Source organism: Juglans microcarpa x Juglans regia, chromosome 7D (assembly GCF_004785595.1).
Source record: "Juglans microcarpa x Juglans regia isolate MS1-56 chromosome 7D, Jm3101_v1.0, whole genome shotgun sequence".
NCBI lineage: Eukaryota > Viridiplantae > Streptophyta > Magnoliopsida > Fagales > Juglandaceae > Juglans > Juglans microcarpa x Juglans regia.
In genome coordinates this window covers 20,931,246-20,950,261 of record NC_054606.1, presented here as the reverse complement: position 1 = coordinate 20,950,261, position 19,016 = coordinate 20,931,246, and the positions used below count along the sequence as shown (strand labels likewise).

The 19,016-nt window shown below is 33.1% G+C and overlaps 1 protein-coding gene across 2 annotated transcripts; it reads left to right on the top strand.

Moving 5' to 3' along the window:
- Nucleotides 1–8,210: 8,210 nt before the first annotated feature.
- On the top strand, nucleotides 8,211–14,895 carry LOC121239405 (glucomannan 4-beta-mannosyltransferase 2-like). Of its 2 annotated transcripts, none has more exons than XR_005935302.1 (9): nucleotides 8,211–8,889; nucleotides 9,062–9,160; nucleotides 9,528–9,780; nucleotides 11,255–11,365; nucleotides 12,385–12,521; nucleotides 12,703–12,816; nucleotides 12,954–13,153; nucleotides 13,261–13,550; nucleotides 13,612–14,196. XR_005935302.1 is itself a non-coding variant. In XM_041136659.1 (9 exons), exons 1-9 carry the CDS (start codon nucleotides 8,560–8,562, stop codon nucleotides 14,382–14,384), a joined length of 1,626 nt encoding a protein of 541 aa, XP_040992593.1. In that variant the 5' UTR covers nucleotides 8,211–8,559; the 3' UTR covers nucleotides 14,385–14,895. The 2 variants fall into 2 exon arrangements, 1 of the variants encoding a protein (XP_040992593.1); XM_041136659.1 differs by lacking the exon at nucleotides 13,612–14,196 and adding an exon at nucleotides 14,222–14,895 and having other exon boundaries at nucleotides 13,261–13,479.
- The last annotated feature ends 4,121 nt before the right edge of the window (nucleotides 14,896–19,016 follow it).

Genomic DNA, 19,016 nt, shown 5'->3' with positions numbered 1-19,016 from the left:
ATACTTTAACATTAATACATTATATAGATTTGGAAAATGCTATATATGTTGCTCTTTTAAATATATTGCTTAAAATTATTGTTAGTGTATTTGTGTGTTTTTTTTAATATTTTAAAAAAATGCAATAATAATAATAATAATTTTGAGGCACATTGGGAAGTCTGAGTACAACGCCCTATAGATTTTACAACTGATATTCTTATCTGATTACTAAACTCTGGGCCAAAATAACGAAAGCTAATCAGGTCAAGACCATACATTCTCTTCAATAAAAGCTGCCACCATCATAGATATTATAAAACGAAAAACAAAGAAAAAAAAAGAGATCAAGAGAATCAGAATCATAAGTACTGTCGGTGCCATTTGTGTGTATATATATTATATATATACACACACATTGCTGCAGGCATGACAAAGGTAGCTAGTGAACACGTACAGCATTGCTAACTAACATTAATAACATAAATAATGTTTTGTTTATCATGAGATATTGGTCAACCAACTGATCATGCCACTTGCAATATTTAATTCATCAGTCTAATTAGTTTGATCTTAAGGTTTTTTTTTTTTTTTTAAATAATAAAAAAATCTTATATACGTATAACCCTCAATTATAAGAAAGAAGAGAGTTTATATACGTGGAGAAAGATTAATTATACAGTTTATGTTTCGCGCATTTTCTTAAAAATTTTATTTTTTAATTGTGAACTTCATTGTTTTTCAAAGATATATAGACGTACGCTGGATTTATACATCTTAAAATTGTATCTAGCATTACTCTAATTTTATGTGTACATACGGTGATCTTATTGATGAAATGAGAAAATAAATATATTCGACCTTTTTTTTTTAACCTAAATATACAGGACCTTAGCCAAGTAATGTTGCTTTTATTTTTTTATTTTTTTCAGTCTTATGGTTAATTAGTTATGTTGCTTATATAATTAAGTTTGGAATTAAACATATAGTTTTGATTTAAACAAATGAAGAACAAGTCCATGGAATGTTTTATATTCCTCTAATTAATTCCATATATATATATATATATATATATCGCTCTGCTGCCAATTGTCCATGATCATGAAATGTGAACTAATTCTCAATTTCTAAGGCGTTTGTGTATGTACAGATCGAAAGGCAGCTGGAAAATTGAAAAGGTCTCAAGAGAATAATAAAACAGCATACTGCATGATCCTTATAATTAAAGACTCAAACCAAAAGCATGCAAAAGCATTTATATGGAAGAATTATATGTCAATTTTAAAATCATGGTTGCATTAATTTCACCCATTATTATTTATATTTTTTATCCAAGTCAGAGGCAATTAATTAATTAATTAAATATTTGATCTCCATTTCAAAGTACTCGATCCAATATTCGATCGTATGGTTTAGACTTTAAATCTTATATATATATATATATATATAAATATAGATTAAGAATTCGTTTTCAATTTTGTTTCTAAGTTATCTAAAACTCTTTTTTTTTTTTTATCATAAATTATTTAAAACTAGTCAATGATTAGTTTGACCGCCCACGTTTGAATACTTTGGGCAAATCATAGCTCTATGATAAATGACAAAAGAGAAACAGCTAGCGGGTACTTAGTGGCTCCTTTATGGTCAGCATATTATTGATTATATATAATATTAGTATTACTAGATCACCAAAAAAGAGTAATTCCCTCTTGATCTTTGTTCGTAGCGAGCACTAAATTAAGTTTAGTCTAAAATCTTTTAATTTAAAGAAGGAAAATCCCCACAAAATACAAATCCAAAAAGAATCCAAAGATCGAATAATACTCATTAATTGCTCTTACAACCGACATTAATCTACATATATATATATACATACAAACATATATATAAGTGGATAAATAAGTGACGATTGAGGTGAACTGTAAAATTATCATCTTCCGTGCATCTCATCTATTTTTTGGGTGTTTAATTTGACTTTTCTATCATTTTATATTTTTTTTTATGTCTATTTATATAAAGATAATTTGATCTTTTTACTGTAACGGTGTCAGAGAGACTGCAGATATGAATGTATATGTATGAATGTGTAGATTGTCGGTTGGGAGAGCAAAGCCATGACTTGTTCAGATCAAAAGTAAATGAGTGGTGCTACTCTGGCGGTTGATTAGTAGCACTGTTCGTTTCTACCGTCCGTTACTTTTTAGTTTTTTTTTTTCTTCTTACATTTTTTTAATATATTTAAGTATTTTTAAAAATTAAAAAAAAATATCAATATACTTAAAATTAATTTTTTAATTACTAAGTAAAACAAATAATAAAAAAAAAAAATTTACAACAGTACATTAGAACGGCACACTTTGGGCGGCATACAAGCTTTACCCAAAGTAAATTAAGGTGATGATGAGACGTTGTTGATAGAGGCTTCATGCACCCACATGCATGCTGCAACCAGTACGTACTTCTTTAATTTCTACATTTTTACGTACCTTGGTTTCTCGTGCAACAAACACATGCATTGATATACGGTGTTGCTCCTGATCATGAAAGTCCACCTGTGATCAGATCATATTCAGCGGGGTTTGATCGATCTGTTTATTTCTTAGATCGATCTTCTTAATTTATTATTTTTCTAATATCGGATTTTAAACTTCTTTTGTAAATCAATTCTTGAGTATAATTACACATGTAGTAGTAGTAGTACTACTGCATTTCATGTCATATATATATATATATATATATATATACACGACTTGCAAATATTTATATTAAGAAAATACGTACGTAGTACCATTCATCCAAAAATGAAAAACAAAACAAAAACAAGAAGAAAAAGATCACGGCTAGCGGCCTTCCACAAGAGACGAGAGAGAAGACTACTTTATAATAATATAGAGTGGGGTGTAACAGTTAAAGGTGGACGATCACCCACATTCAAAATGTGGTAGGTCACCAATGTCTCACTTTTGGCACATTATCCCTGTGATTACCCTCACCTTCCCCGGCCCCCAAGCATCGGTACAAGAGTTCAGATCAACTAGCAGCCAAAATGATAAGCATTATTATTATTATTCTTTTCTTTTCTGGGCAAATAGATAAGTATCAGTTGGTTTAGCCTTGATCACTGCCTTTAAGACCCACCGACAAGTGAACCCCAGCTTATATATATATATATATATATATATATCACCCATTAATTATATATACCATTAGTTCCAATATCGTGCTTGAAGTTTCAAGCGTTTATATGATCGATCGATCCTCTCTTACATTAATAATAATGTCCCATGTTATTAGAATATGTGACAGAATATTCTAAGAAACAATATTTATCAATAAAAATACAGACTTTTTGCCAAATTTTAATGCACTCACCCTACTTTAAGCTGCCTCAAAATACGTGTGCAGCAAGTCATGGACTGTTTTTTTCCTTGGTTAATTTGACTCATACACCACAAAATCCGTGATCCCTCACCTATATCAGTAGTACTTGGAGTACTGAATGTACCATTTGTACAATAGAACTGTTATAAATATAAAAAAAAATATATAAAAATAAATTTATAAATTGAGTAATTTTATATAGGATCTGTTAGATCTAACTTTACAATAAAAATAATTTTATAATCTGACGTATCATAATAAATCACATCAATTTATAGTTTTATTTTTATATAATTTCTTTATAATTAAAGTATTGCAAACATTGAAATACCTCAAATATAACAACATTTAATAAAAGAAAAAATAAAGAAAGAAAGGAAAGAAAAAAAAGATGTACCAGAAGTTGACGTAGTACTACTACTGATGACAGACATAAACCCTAGATCAAGGCTTCACAGCAGGCTAGCTTAAATTAATTGGTATGGTTTTGTATATAAAAACTATATATTTAACCATTAGAGAAATTAAGCCGAAGCTCTAAATCCTATGTCATTAATGGCCCACATGATGTTTAGCACTCTAGCTACTTTAAGATCAAGTCAAACAATATTCTCGGGAAACATGGTGGCAAATTAGGGTTTAGGGGGTCTGTATGAAAAGAAAACTTCATGTAATTGATAAGGATTTCTCAAATTAAAAAGAAAAAGAATAGATATTTACAATCGTGAATTATACAATTATCGCGTAATTACTTTAAAAAAATAAATAAAATATGAAACTTATATAAAAAGAATTAATTTGGAGTAATTGGAATAGTGGGAAAGCTTATACTATATGCCACCAAAAGCATAAAAAATATAAGAGCAAGATTGCATAGTTTTGTTGTCCCTCTAGCTACCACTAGAAAATGAGTGTATCTGCCACCTTGTTTTTTTATTTTTTTGTTTATTTTTTTTCTCTCTATAATTTAAGAGAAAAAGATAAAAAAGAAAGAAATCCAGGAGATCAGGGGCCGATATGTTGACTGGAGACATGATGATCATCAGTAAACATCATGTCTTGTGACTGTGCAAAGAAATCCATGAGTATGTAGGGTTTTTTTTTTCCCCCTTTCTCCAAATTAAAAGCTACTCCAGTTGTGGTAAAATATAAGAACATTATTTCAATATTTTATTAAATTACAGAAATTATTGATCTTTTATCTCAGATTTGTCATTCTAATTTTAAAGAAAATAATGATTTAATATGATATTAGAATGGTTAATATATTCGAGATTTTAATTTATATATATAAATAAATAGGAAAAGAAATTGCATCTGCTATATATGAATTGATTAGAACATTTGAAGGGGTCGCAATCCATGCATGCACTACAAAATTAATTAATAAAATTAGGCATGCAGGAGATATCATCTTTGTCGTTAATTGCATCCAAGTAATTTACCTAAACAGCTGATCTGCGTGGTATCAGCAAAACATTTGAGTGCATAACTTTTGACTTTTCATAATAGAGACAACACCTAGACGAATGCCGCAACTTGTGAGAATGTGTGATGCCACTTTGCTCGGAGTGATTGAATGCAATGAACCATACCTAAAATATTGGAAAATACTAAATATATTTAAAAAAAACTTACAAAAAAATTACTTTTTCATGTGTCAGCTAAAAATTATAAAATTTGAAATTCAAAATTTAAATTCGGAAGAAAACTAACAAAATAAATATTATAAGTAAAATTGTAGGTAAAATCGTAAGTACATGTAATACTACTGTAAAATATTTTTTTATTTTTTATTTGGATAATGTTGTTCCAAAAAATTAAAAAATAATAGACTATAGTATTTTTTTTTTTATATATATATATATATAGAATAAAGGTGGGGGGTTTGAATCTAATTCTCAAATGATATCAGACCTTATCCCATCTGTGAATTTTTCTCACTTAAAGTTCACAAATTTGCGATAAGTTTAAGAGATTTTATCGTAAACTTGAATGAATGATGTATCATGTTGACCCATAAGCCATTTTAAGCTCATTAATTCATTAGGACCAAATTTTCTTGACGTATCTGAATTCTAGTGATAGAGACGACACCTAGATGAATGCCGCAACTCATGAGAATGCCACTTTCGTCGGAGTGATTGGATGTAATTATAACCATATAAGAGAGTACTTGAATAATATATAATTGGAAAGTCATGTACCTATATATGTATGTAAACATGAACTTAATTCATCTTTCTATATAATTCATCTTTTAACTTAATTATTATTCTAATTAAATAGAATCGATTCTATATATAACTTGGGCATGCAAGTAAATGATTTATACAAAAGAATTATATTACTTGTAAGTTCGTGTGTAATTAATTAACATCTTGCTTATTATGAGATAATGTCCGTAAAAAATATATATCAAACCAAAGAACTTTTCCACATTAATAGTATGTTGTGTACATACACACATTTTTTTTTTGGAAACAACTTGCACTAAAGGAATGCCTCCCGTTCTTGACTTTTAAGATGCCATGCAATTTTTAAAAAGTTATATATAAATATAAAAAAAAAAGTTTAAATTTATGAGAATATGTAAATTTTATTATTTATTTTATATTTTAACACTCTTACTCACATGTGGACTATAGTCATCCACCCTCAATAAGTAGACCCAACATTTAGCCTTTAATTCTCCTTTTAATCACGTGTGGGCCAACACGTGAAATATTTAATTAGATATAATAAGATGTAAAATTATGATTCAAATTCAAAACATTTAAGGCCTTGTTTGGATATTCAATTACTCTCAGCTCATTTCAACTCATCATTACAACTTTTTCAAATTTTAACACAAAATATAATAAACAATTCAATTTTTTCAAATCTCAAAATAATAATAATATCAAAAAATAATATTCTAACAATATTTTATCATCTCAACTCAACTCAACTCATTTCAACATCTAAATACACCCTTACTCTGATAACATGTAAACATCATTTATTTAAAAAAATTTAAAGATAAATTTTATTATTTATTTTATTATTTTATATCTTGACTACTTTCTTTCTACTTCCTAAATCTTCCTAGAATTATGCAGGAGTAGTTTAAAGAAATCTTTACTATCAAAGTCAAATTTCAACCTCGTGGATTTCAAGCATGTAGTAGGTAGTACCTATTCATTGTACTTATGAAGAATAATTCATACTCCTTTTTTTTTTTTTTTAAATTTTTTTTAATTTTTTTTTTAATTCCAACTGCAATCACGCTTCATCGAAATTGAAAGGAAGTAACCCAAAACTATTTTTGGTGCTTTTATATGCATAAAAACAATCAATTTCAAAACTCTTTTTTTTTTTTTTTTAAATCTTATAGAATGTGGAATCAATGAGAAGTGTAATAATCTTCTTGTTCACACTGGAAAAGATGAAAGAACAATAAAGCAAGCCTTAATTTGTCTATGCATGCAATATATGGATATATACTTTGAGTGCTCGAGGTGAACGTACCCATTCATGTTGAAGTCTGTTTCCTCTTTCGGTGGCTACGCAGTTTAGAACTCATCAAATTACGGTCATGCTCAATACAATATTATCTTTTGTATACATTAATAATTATAATCTAACCTTTTCTTTATAGTGTTACAGCCACAAAAATATTTTATAAAAATAAACTCATATAAGACTGACGTGACTTCATATGATCTATTAAAATATCTATTTTACAATAAAAATAATGTTACAATCGGACGTACCACATCAAAATATATCAATTTGTGAATTAACTTTTGTAAAACACTTTTGTGTTTAAAAGCATTTTTCAATCAAAAGATGATTGGTTTCAAATATCACCCTCCATTTAGGCTGGACAATCACCACTAACATAATCAGACCAGAAACAAAAACCTACACACTACACAAATAATCTACAATGTTAGTAGGATTGTATTTTGGAAAAAAGCTTTGGTAATTCTTGGGTTGGGTTTCTGATTCTTGCCTCCAATTTACTGCTTCTCAGGAGTTTGAAAGGAAAACTTTTTACTTTTAAAGAAGCATGCAATTTTCTTGTCTACAAACAAGTTCGAGATCCCAACCTGCAAATATAGGAAATTTTAGGATGCTTGCTCATAATGTCTTTGAAGCCAAGTTGTTTTGTTTTGTTTTTTTGTTTTTACCCCTTTGGTCCCTTTTATAGGTACTTGGAATGGGGTAATCATAGTGGTGGATTAAATGGCACGCCCCTGAAATTGCAAAGTACTTCATATTCCTCAGGGTTCGGATTCCTACCACACTGGCCAATCAGAAGAAGCCACCTCATTTAATTTACAGGCAATATGCAATGGTCCAAAATATATATATATATATATATATATATATATATATATATAGGCAATTTACAGGCAAGGTACTGAAATGTTTGTTCAGCCTTGAATTGACAATTATGTCCAACCCAAAATAATAATTTTGTAAGGAAAATCATTTACACAATATTTTTTATAATACTTTACATAATTATATTTTAAATAAAAGATATTTTTAGATAAAATATTTTATAAAAATAACATTATTTTATAAAAATATACTCACCGCATGACATTATTATAAAATATGTTATGAAAATATATTGTATATCATTACTCATCTTGTAATGAAGCCATTCACACTTGCTGTTGGAACGGCTATAAAAAGGGTTCCGAAAATCTTAAAAGAAAGAACACAGCCACTAAAATCCAAAAATATCCTCACTAAAAAAAAAAAAAAATCCAAAAATATTAACAAAAAAAAGTAAAATATTCGCAAAAATAAAACTGAATAGTACCAAAAATACTATAAAGGAACCTCCTTTCTCTCTCTATCAATTGCTCAACCCTCCCTATCTCTCTGGTCTCTATAACAATGTCCCAATAAGGTTCTGTATCTGGTTCATTTCCGTAGCGAGTAATAGAGTTTTGGCTGGCAGAGTGTGAGGGAGGGGAGGCCTTTCCAAGAGTGTGAGTTAAAAATTTGTTCGTACTTAACATTTGTTTTTGGGAAGAGAAGATCTCTGGTATCCTTCTCCTTGTATGTGCACCTTATAAATTACAGTGACAAAAGACAGTTACAAGTGTCCCAAATCCACCACATTTTGCAAACACATAAACCCAAATTAGGGAGAGAGAGATCTTGGGTTAGGGGCCATAATCTTATCTTTTGTGCGAGATGGCTGACATTTCACAGAAGATTCTGTTGCCGGAAACGTTTCAGGGGGTGAGAGATGAGGTTGCAGGGCAAATTGGGATGATGTGGGAGCTGATCAAAGCGCCATTGATTGTGCCTCTGCTGACTCTTGGGGTGTACATTTGCTTGGCCATGTCGCTCATGCTCTTCATTGAGAGGCTTTACATGGGAGTGGTTATAATCCTGGTCAAGCTCTTCTGGAAGAAACCAGAAAAGCGTTACAATTATGAGCTCTTACAAGAAGACTTGGAAATGGGCAGCTCCAATTTCCCTGTTGTGCTCATTCAAATTCCAATGTTCAATGAAAAAGAGGTCCGCTTTGTGTATTTTTCTCTCTGGATTTGCTCAATATATTTGTTGGTCGTCTGTGGTTTTTTCACCATTGCGCTTCTCTTCTTGTAGTACGTATTTTCCTGGTTCTGACGAGAAAGTACTAAATCTCGATGCTTTTCTTTGCTTGTGTTTTCATGGGTGTTTGGGTCAGGTTTACAAGATCTCCATTGGAGCGGCGTGCGGACTTTCATGGCCGTCGGATCGTCTTGTGATCCAAGTCCTTGACGATTCAACTGACCCTACAATCAAGGTACGCCATTTTTGCCAAAGCCATCAAATTTCTCCCTAAAAGCGATAAATTTCACACAATTTCTTTGCTTTCTTCGTCACTCTTTGGTATTGACTGATTTTCTTCTGGTGAAATGGACCAGTTCTCCATATCTCTGTTTTTTTCACATACACTTGATTCCCAAATCAAGCATCACTGAATTCTTACTGATTTCAGCCTTTTTCCTGATCTGGGTAAATCTGCCTTTAGCAGCATTTCGCACATTATAAAACTTTTGTTTGATGCACAAACATTAAAACCCCTGATCTGAGTTCTGCTGCTACAACCAATGCGTAATGCCAGAAAGCTGTGTCATAATTTTGTTTTTGGGTACTACATTATGTTGCAGCAAATGGTGGAGGTGGAATGCCAGAGATGGGCGAGCAAAGGCATAAACATAGTATATCAAATCAGAGAGACCAGGGGAGGGTACAAAGCTGGCGCTCTCAAAGAAGGGCTGAAGCGAAACTACGTCAAACACTGCGAATACGTAGCCATTTTCGACGCAGATTTCCGGCCAGAGCCCGACTTTCTCAGGCGAGCCATCCCTTTCTTGGTCCACAACCCAAAGATTGCATTGGTTCAAGCTCGCTGGAGATTTGGTAAGCCTTCAAAATTAACCCATGTTTTAACCATTTTAACTATATGGCCTAATTGTGTTCTTGGTCTTGCATTTAGAAAGTGTCGGTGCCCAAATCTTTCCCTTTTTTTAGTCTTTTTTTATTTTATTTGGGGGTAAAAGTAAAATCCGCCATAGTTTGTTTTCTCTCTCTTCTCCGTCGGCGGGATTTCTTGCAGAGTGCATGGCGTGGGTGGGGTCTACCAAACGAAAACCCACCAATCACGGGGTGTAGGACCATCTTCTGCACTTCTTTCTTTTTACACTTGCTTGTCTCTTGGCCGTCCCTCACCTGATCATGTGTCTCCCCTCGTTACATTACAATCTAGGATAACATTGCTTATAAGAGTTTGGATTAAGAAATACTCTCAATCCGTCTTATTTCATCTCATTATTATATTTTTTATAAATTACAACATAAAATATTATAAATCATTCAATTTTTTCAAATCTCAAAACAATAATAATATTATAAAATAATATTTTATTCAATTTTTAATTTTCATTTGCGATAATTCTTATCATCTAATCTCTTGCTAACGTACTTCATATCTGTCTCACTTTATCTCGCTAGTTAGCTACTTAAAATGTGGCAATTTTATCTTTATTTGATTTTTTACTTTTGTTTTTGAAAGAAAGATTCAAAGAAAGAATGGGTTGCCACCTCAATTCGAATTTATAATTGAAATAGATCTACAATAATTGTGTTTGCTTATAGATGAACAGAATGTGATTTAAGAGCAGAATATTAAAAATGAAACGAAACAAAATGTGATTAGTTGGTGAGATTTTCAATCAGTCTTTAATCCCCCATTTTTAACACGTTAATGGACATAGCTTCCTTCTTTGGGTCTTGAAATGACGTAAGTGTCCTGGCTATAGACAGAGAATCTGTGTCCTTTTCCTCGGACTCACTGGCTTGAACAGAGGTGGAAGTCGGGGGTAGGTTTGTCATTTTGTGGGAAAACAACAAGTATGGTAGTTCTCTTCTTTCCTGCCTTATCAACGACCCAGATTGTACGGACCAGACGGTCAACTCTTCTGGGAAAGGTGAAAAGTTAAGGGCAAATCTGTCATTTCGTGTTGTCACACCAAATTCAGCCAGCAGCTCCACTTCCTAGTGGTCTTTTTGATTCTTTTTATTTCCAAATTTATTTTGTCGGTTAAATGATTGATCAAGAAAATAAAAGAAAATATAGAAAGTGGGCAGGACCATAGTCCAGTTGGTGGACCTGTGTCCGGTTGCCGACACTTTAGCTTGTGCTTCATTTTGAGTCACGTGAGAATTTTCCTACTTTTTTATTTCATTTATCTTTTGTTTTTTATGATGATATCAAGTATGTGTTGAGCTTTTGGAATATGTACCCTTTCATCTGATAAATGAGATTACGAATTATGAAGAATGTGGTTGGTTTGGTATGGTTGATGGTGATGGAGTTTTTGAAGTGGTTTTGCAGTGAATTCTGATGAGTGCTTGTTGACAAGAATGCAAGAGATGTCATTGGATTACCATTTCAAAGTTGAGCAAGAAGTCGGGTCTGCAACACACGCCTTCTTTGGTTTCAATGGTAATTTGCAACTCCTCCTATCTATCTGAATTGATCAAGATATACTTATTCAAGCCACATTAGCTAGACCAATTCAACTATATGAATTAGTCTGACTATACTTGTTCAATGCAAATGAGCTAGACCATATCAACTATGGTTTAAAGATAACTTTTTTTAGAAAGTCAATAGTTTAAAAGGAAGAACCTCAGATATCGAGTGAATTGTGACTGGTTCAATGTTCACAACTGAAGGGAAATTAGTTGAACAAGTCACATGTTAGTTAATACTTTGTGAGGGCTATTGGAACTGGTGAGAAGTTTTGGTAAAAATAAATAAGATTCACCTACTCTATAGCATTATTAATGGGTTTAGTCCATTTTTCAAAATCTGCAGTGATGTACTCATAAAGACTGTCATTGTTATCATCATCATCATCATCATACATTATGACTCAATAGAAACATTCATACCATCATTTTTTTCCTAAAAAGATATGAGGCATTTAGTTAAAACTTAAACCAGTGCAATAAATTTTAAAACAAGTCAAAATTACTTGTAGTACCCATTTTTAGTCACAGTGAGTGTTCTCATAACTTGTTAACTTCCCCAATCAATGAAAGTTTCTCTCGACCGCAATTCAAGTAGCACAATAAGATTTAAGTATGAAAATCCAAACAATGCATTTATTAGAGATATCAATTCCATTGGGATTGCTTATTAATTGTGTCCTTGATTTGTTGTTAATGTTTGTTTCATGGTAAAGCACTACAAATTTAAAGTCTAACACCCAAATTACCTTAGAAGAATTTTAAAGATGAAAATTGACACACAAGGCATTTCCGAGGCCAAGACACCTATGCATTAGAAGCTATGTGCACATCAATATCCATAAAGTGAACTGCTTGCATACTGCTAATTTTCAGAGAATAATTTCAAATTAGTTCCAATTTCCTATCTTCACAACCTCTCAAACATGTGCATTGTTTTTTCCACGTGTAGAAGTAATGAATTGGGTTTTATATATGAATTTTAAAAAGGGACTGCTGGTGTATGGAGAATCGCTGCTATTAATGAAGCAGGCGGCTGGAAAGACCGAACAACAGTGGAGGACATGGATCTTGCTGTTCGTGCTAGTCTTAGGGGCTGGAAATTTTTGTACCTCGGCGACCTCCAGGTATCTAGTGCGGGTGAAATTGAAGCAGTTATTCCATTTTTCTGTTTTTAGCCAGGTCACAGATATGAACTGTCTTTTAATGTATTTCTGACTTATCTTAGCCGCACATGGGCTCTAGTTTATTACTAAATTTATCTTGGTGGATTAGCATTTACTAAATTACCAATTATCTTTATGGCAGGTGAAAAGTGAACTTCCTAGTACTTTCAATGCCTTCCGATTCCAGCAGCACCGTTGGTCATGTGGTCCTGCTAATCTGTTTAGAAAAATGGTGATGGAGATTGTAAGAAATAAGGTCAGTTTATTCTTAAGATATGCTATAGAAATGTCCAGACTTATTAGATTTATGAACTTAAGCTAGAAATCAATTTATTCAGTTTCTTTTATAGCTTATAAGTTCTAATATTGTTTGTTTTTTAAATACCGCTGCAGAAAGTAACATTGTGGAAGAAAGTATATGTCATTTACAGTTTCTTCTTTGTTCGGAAGATCATAGCCCATATGGTCACTTTCTGCTTTTACTGCGTTGTACTCCCTCTGACCATCTTGGTTCCTGAAGTTCATGTTCCAATCTGGGGAGCTGTTTATATTCCTTCCATCATCACCATACTTAATTCAGTAGGAACTCCAAGGTCTGCTATACTACATAAATTTGTTTTTCTCATCCATTTTCACATATTTTTTAGTCCTCTTTTCCTAGGCAAGAACTCCCTTTGCTTAGGTAGTCTCGAACTTGCAGGTCAGTTCACTTACTGTTCTACTGGATTCTTTTTGAGAATGTGATGTCTTTGCACCGGACCAAGGCAACATTAATTGGTCTGCTGGAAGCTGGGAGAGCCAACGAATGGGTTGTCACAGAAAAACTTGGAGATTCTGCCACCAAGAAAGATGCTACCAAGAACAAAACAAACGCCAAAGCACCTTCTAAAAGACTAGGATTTTTCAAATTTGGAGACAGGTAAATTTTCATTTGAACCCTTATAGGTAACTGCATAACCATCTGCATGATAATTATTTTGAACAATATTTAAGATTATCAAACTAATTTGGGGGGGCGGGGGGAGAGTCTTGGCCAACTAGGAGGACTTCCATTTATATCTGGCTGCTAACAGATGAACAATGACAGGAAGAGATACGGAGTTCCCCCAAAATGACACCAGGCCAAACAAGACAACTCACATATTACTAGAAAATATGTTTTTTTTCCTTTTATTACCGTGATTGTCAGTCTTTGTAATAGTAGGTTATTAATAATTAGTAAGGAGCAAGGGAGTTACTAGTTAGTGATTCTATTTTGTTAGGCACAATTTTTTTTTTTTTTTTCAGTTGCATATAGACAATGGTCCTGCTCAACCTAAACATGACATCGTTTTACTGAATGCACATGGAAACGGATGAGTTTAGAAACACACATGAGTTTGCAGAGGAATGGAAATTTTATTGCAATCTGTGAGCTTGAGAAGTGAATACTAGTAGTCCCTGGCGGATCATGATAAAACCAAGAGGGTATTTTGTATTATTTTCTGCAGTTGTTAGATTCTAGGTTGACCTGTTTTGGTATATTATATTTCAGTTACCTGGCATGGTTGCATATATCCTATGCAATTGCATCATTTGCATGTATGCGAATGTGAAGGGTGTGTATATCTTTCATGACATGAATTTTCTTTTGTTGTTTCTTCTGGCTTAAATTCAAACAGGATGCATACATTGGAGCTGGGATTTGGAGTTTTCCTTTTCTTCTGTGGATGCTATGACTTTGTCCATGGGAAGAACAACTACTTTGTCTACCTCTTCCTCCAAACCATTACCTTCCTCATCACTGGATTTGGCTACATCGGCACCATCATCCCCAGCTCTTAGTGGCAGCATGCTCTCAAGTTATATACATTAGATTGGCACATCATCTTATTAGTGTTTGTCATGCCGTTTTCGTATCTTTCTTGTCTGCAACAACTTATATACGAGGAGGGTTCCATGAGCCACGATTGATTGCTATATGTATTATTTCAACTCATTCGAGAAGAGGTCATTCATCATGCTGGGCAAAAAAGTTCTTGGCATGCTTTCCTCAGAATGTCACCCGATTACTCAAAAGCCATCTTGGAAAATAACAGAAAGAAAATGTTGGCGATATTGGGAAAATACATTTACACAGAACCAGGTGCAAGGAAACAGCATAAGGTTTAGACAACAAGGAGATGATGTTATGTAGTTTGTTTGAATAGATTGTAATTGTGAGATTTTGTTCTTTCTTTTTAATTTCCTATTTGGTAGTTTTCCTAAGTCTTGTTGAATAATCTTGTCAATCAAAAAGGATGAAGTTGTAACCAAAGTACTTATAATTTTGAAGCCATTTGCTGTTAGGAATTCATTTGCAAGACTGCATTTTTTCCCCTTTGCAAGACGATTTTTATTGAAAGAGAAATTTTACATGGAAGCCTTACAACACATATCTATTTAATCAATTTGTGATTTGTCAATTTTACTATTCTATGCTTAAAATACGTGTGTTTCAATAAAATGACAAATCAAATGTTGATTAGATGGAAGCGTGTGGTGTCATTTCTATCTCACGAGTAGATCATGATCTTCGCCATATATCTAATTCTAATGAGTCAAGCAAAGTGGATATTCATCACAAATATTAATTAAGAATAAGAGTGGGGAGGGGGGACATTTTCATGTCACTTTTCATGCCTTATCCCAATCATTCATATATATATATATATATATATATATATACACACACACACACATAAGCTGCGATGGCATGAGTTGCATCATTTTAGAAATGATCCCATGTTATAAGGGAAACATTGTTTACTCGAGGTTTACTTCTAGTGCAAGGCGTCTTTGTCTTCCCTAACCTTTTTCTCTGCCTGTGTGAGAGAGAGAGGGTGAGAGGATGACAGATTTGGAAGGGCAAGAACATGTTTATTTATTTAAAAATAATTGGGCTCTCAAAATTATGTAACCTTTGAATGCATACCCACAGATGATGGAAACTTCCAAAGCAAGGTTGTGCTGCAGTGGGCCACCCTACACGTATCATCACACCTTTACTATTATTTATTATTATTAGTATTAGAGAATATCATCACGCCTTTTTAAGGCTGTTGGATGATTAGCACTCTCTTCGCTGTCTTTACTCTTCAGGTTGGCTACTTTCTTTTATCCAACAGGAAAGATTCTAGTCTTGTTGCTGACAATTCAGAACTCTCAAAAAGGGCATATAAATTGCGTGTGAGAGACTCAGAATATAGGTTTCAACAGAGCTAATTGCACAATCGCGCGATTTGTAGGAAGAAATTATTAGGCTTTTTTTAATGTGATATCAATTGATAATTTTAATGAATCAGGTATGGAGCAAAGCAGAGGAGGTTAGAGAATAAAGAAGATAAAAAAAGACGCTCCTAATTTTTGAAAATTTTAAATGGTATAAATCTCAAATAAATAACCTACATAGTCTCTTTGTAAAAAATAGATCCTACCATGAATAAGTGTTAAAAAAAAAAATATGTTCTTTTTTTAGTAGAACTTATTTTTTTATAAAGGGTTTGTGCAATGCTTACACGCTTTAGATTTGTACCATGTATTACTCTTTTGAACGTTCTAATGGATGACGTGACTCAACAACAATATAGTTTATACTTCAAAAATTATATATGTTTTAGATGGTCGAAAAAGCATAGATTCAACGTTGAAAATGCATTGAGCATATTGTGAATGGGTAGTGCTACAAGAACCGATAATTCAATCGAAGAATTTAACTGATAAGTGCAAATGCAATTGACAATCAAAATAAAGTAAAAATAAAATAAAATAAAACAAAAAACAAAAAATAAACGGCAATCGACAATCAAAATAAAGTAGTCTAGTTTTTTCTGACTCTCTTCCCGACTCTCCAAGATGAGTTCTTCCTCCCCTCTAATAGTCTCTGATCAAAGAGAGACTTGACAAGGGATTGCCAACCTCCCATGGCTTGACCTCTTTCCCCAAGCATCTCTTACAACCCTCACTCGAGTCTCATCTGACCATGCTCCGATCCTTTTGGACACTTCAAACAGGAATCAATTTTCAAAATCCTTCAAATTTGAAGAATTATGGCTTAGAGATCCCTTCATATTCAAGACTATAAAAGAAGCCTGGAATTCTCACTTTATTGGCACCCCTTCCTTCATTCTATAAAAAAAACTCAAAACAACAAAAAAAGAACTTCGAGAATGGAATTGAAAAAGTTTTGGTCATATTCAAACCCAAATAAAAAAAAAATCTTTCCATTATTCTTTCCTCAATCTAGGGTCAAGAATCAGTTTCATCCTCCATCTCTTTGGAATCTGATTTGAAAGAAAATATGAATGAACTGCTCTTAAGGGAGGAATCTTTATGGAGACAAAAATTCAGAGTGACTTGGCTTACTACCACTGATTTGAACACAAAGTTATTTCATGCATCCACCTCGATAAGACGTAGGCGCAATAATATTTAGTGTCTCAAAATAAGCAGAAATCAATGGGCATCTGATCATTCGTTAATCACTGCCAAAATTCAAGATCATTTTCAGAACACTTTCACCTCCTCTAATCCTACCCCACCTGAAAGATTAGAACCTTTATTCCCAAAAAAGGTTACTGACACTGAGAATGAACTTTTGTGTAAAATCCCCTCTGATGAGGAAATCACTCTTGTTGTTAGAAAACTCCCATCTTCAAAGGCCATAGGACCTGATGGTTTTACAGGCCTCTTTTACAAAAATTTCTGGGAAATCGTCAAAAAAGGCCTGATTGCTGCTGTAAAAAGTTTCTTCATTCATGACAAACTTCTTAAAGAACTCAACCATACAAATCTGGTCTTAATTCCCAAAGTGGACAATTCAAATAATTTAAGTCAATTTAGACCTATTAGCCTCTCAAACGTTTGCTATAAGATCATAGCAAAAATCCTAGCTGATAGGTTTAAATCCATCTTATCAAATATCATCTCTCCATGTCAATCTACCTTCATACCGGGTCAGGTCATCCAAGAAAATACAATCCTGGCCCAAGGAATTTTTCACCTAATGAAAAAAAGGACCATACTAAGTACCATGGCTATAAAAATCGATATGGCCAAAACTTTTGATTCCATGGAATGGTCTTTCCTCATTGTTGTTCTCCATCAAGCTGGCTTCAAACAACAATGGATTAACTGGATCAATGAATGCATCTCAACAGTTACCTACTCAATCATCATCAATGGTTTCCCTCACAAGTTCTTCCAACCCTCAAGAGGCCTCAGACAGGGAGACCCCCTATCTCATTTTCTATTTATCTTAGGAATTGAGGTGCTATCTAGACTCATAACCAAAGAGGAAAACCTCAACTGTTTGAAGGGTATAAAACTGTCAAGAGAGGGCCCATTTATCTCCCATTTACTTTTTGCTGATGATTTATTTCTCTTGGGATCTGCCACCAACCAACTGCTCATGCCTTTGCAGAATGTCTTGAGACCTATAACTCTTGGTCAGGACAGAACATCAACCAGAGAAAGTCTTTCCTCCATTTCAGTAGGAACACCACCCTAGATTCTATGAATACAGTTAAAATTTCTTTTGACTTTAGAGTCTCACCTCCAAACTCTAAATACTTGGAGTTACCTCTCTTAAATGGTGATGAAAAGAAAAAATTCCTCTTAAAAATCATAGAAAAGATACAAATCAAACTTTAGGGTTGAAAAACAAAAATCCTTTCTCAAGCATAAAAAATAGTACTGATCAGAGCAGTAGCCAATTCAATACTTTCGTATGTCATGTATACTATGTTAATCCCAAGGAGTATGGCAAAGAAGATAGATATCATCTTAAGAAAGTTCTAGTGGGGTTTTGAAGATCCAAAAAAAATAAATTTACCTCCAAATCATGGAAAACCATCTGTGTGCCAAAATCTGTGGGTGGCCTTGGACTCAAACAAACCTTCATCTTCAACTCAGCCCTTGTTTCCAAGCATGCATGGTCTTTCCTCAATGGATCCATCAGACTTGGGAAAGATGTCCTGACAAAGAAATACTTAAGATCAAACTCTTTCCTTATGTTTCTCCTAAGGCCATTGATTCATGGTTCTGGAAAAGCCTTCTAAAGCAAAGAGATTTTTTAGAGTCAAGTGTCTGCTTTTAGATTAACAATGGAGTCACTACTAGAGTCTAGACTGACCTTTGGATTCCCACCTTACCATCCCATAAGCCTCTTCCAAATCTAAACATTCCGATTATTGATCATTCCATGATTGTTTATGAGCTTACCTTAGAAGAACCGAGGCACTGGAACATTTTACTATTAAACACCCTCTTCTCAGAAAATACATTAAGGGAAATTCACAAAATTCCTCTGGCCAACCACAACTTTCATCTCATACCAGATAAAACCAGATGGTTCCATCATTCCTCGGGTAAATTCTTTGTCACGTCAGCTTATACAACCTTGGTCAGTGAAAACATATCACCCACAACCAGTAATCT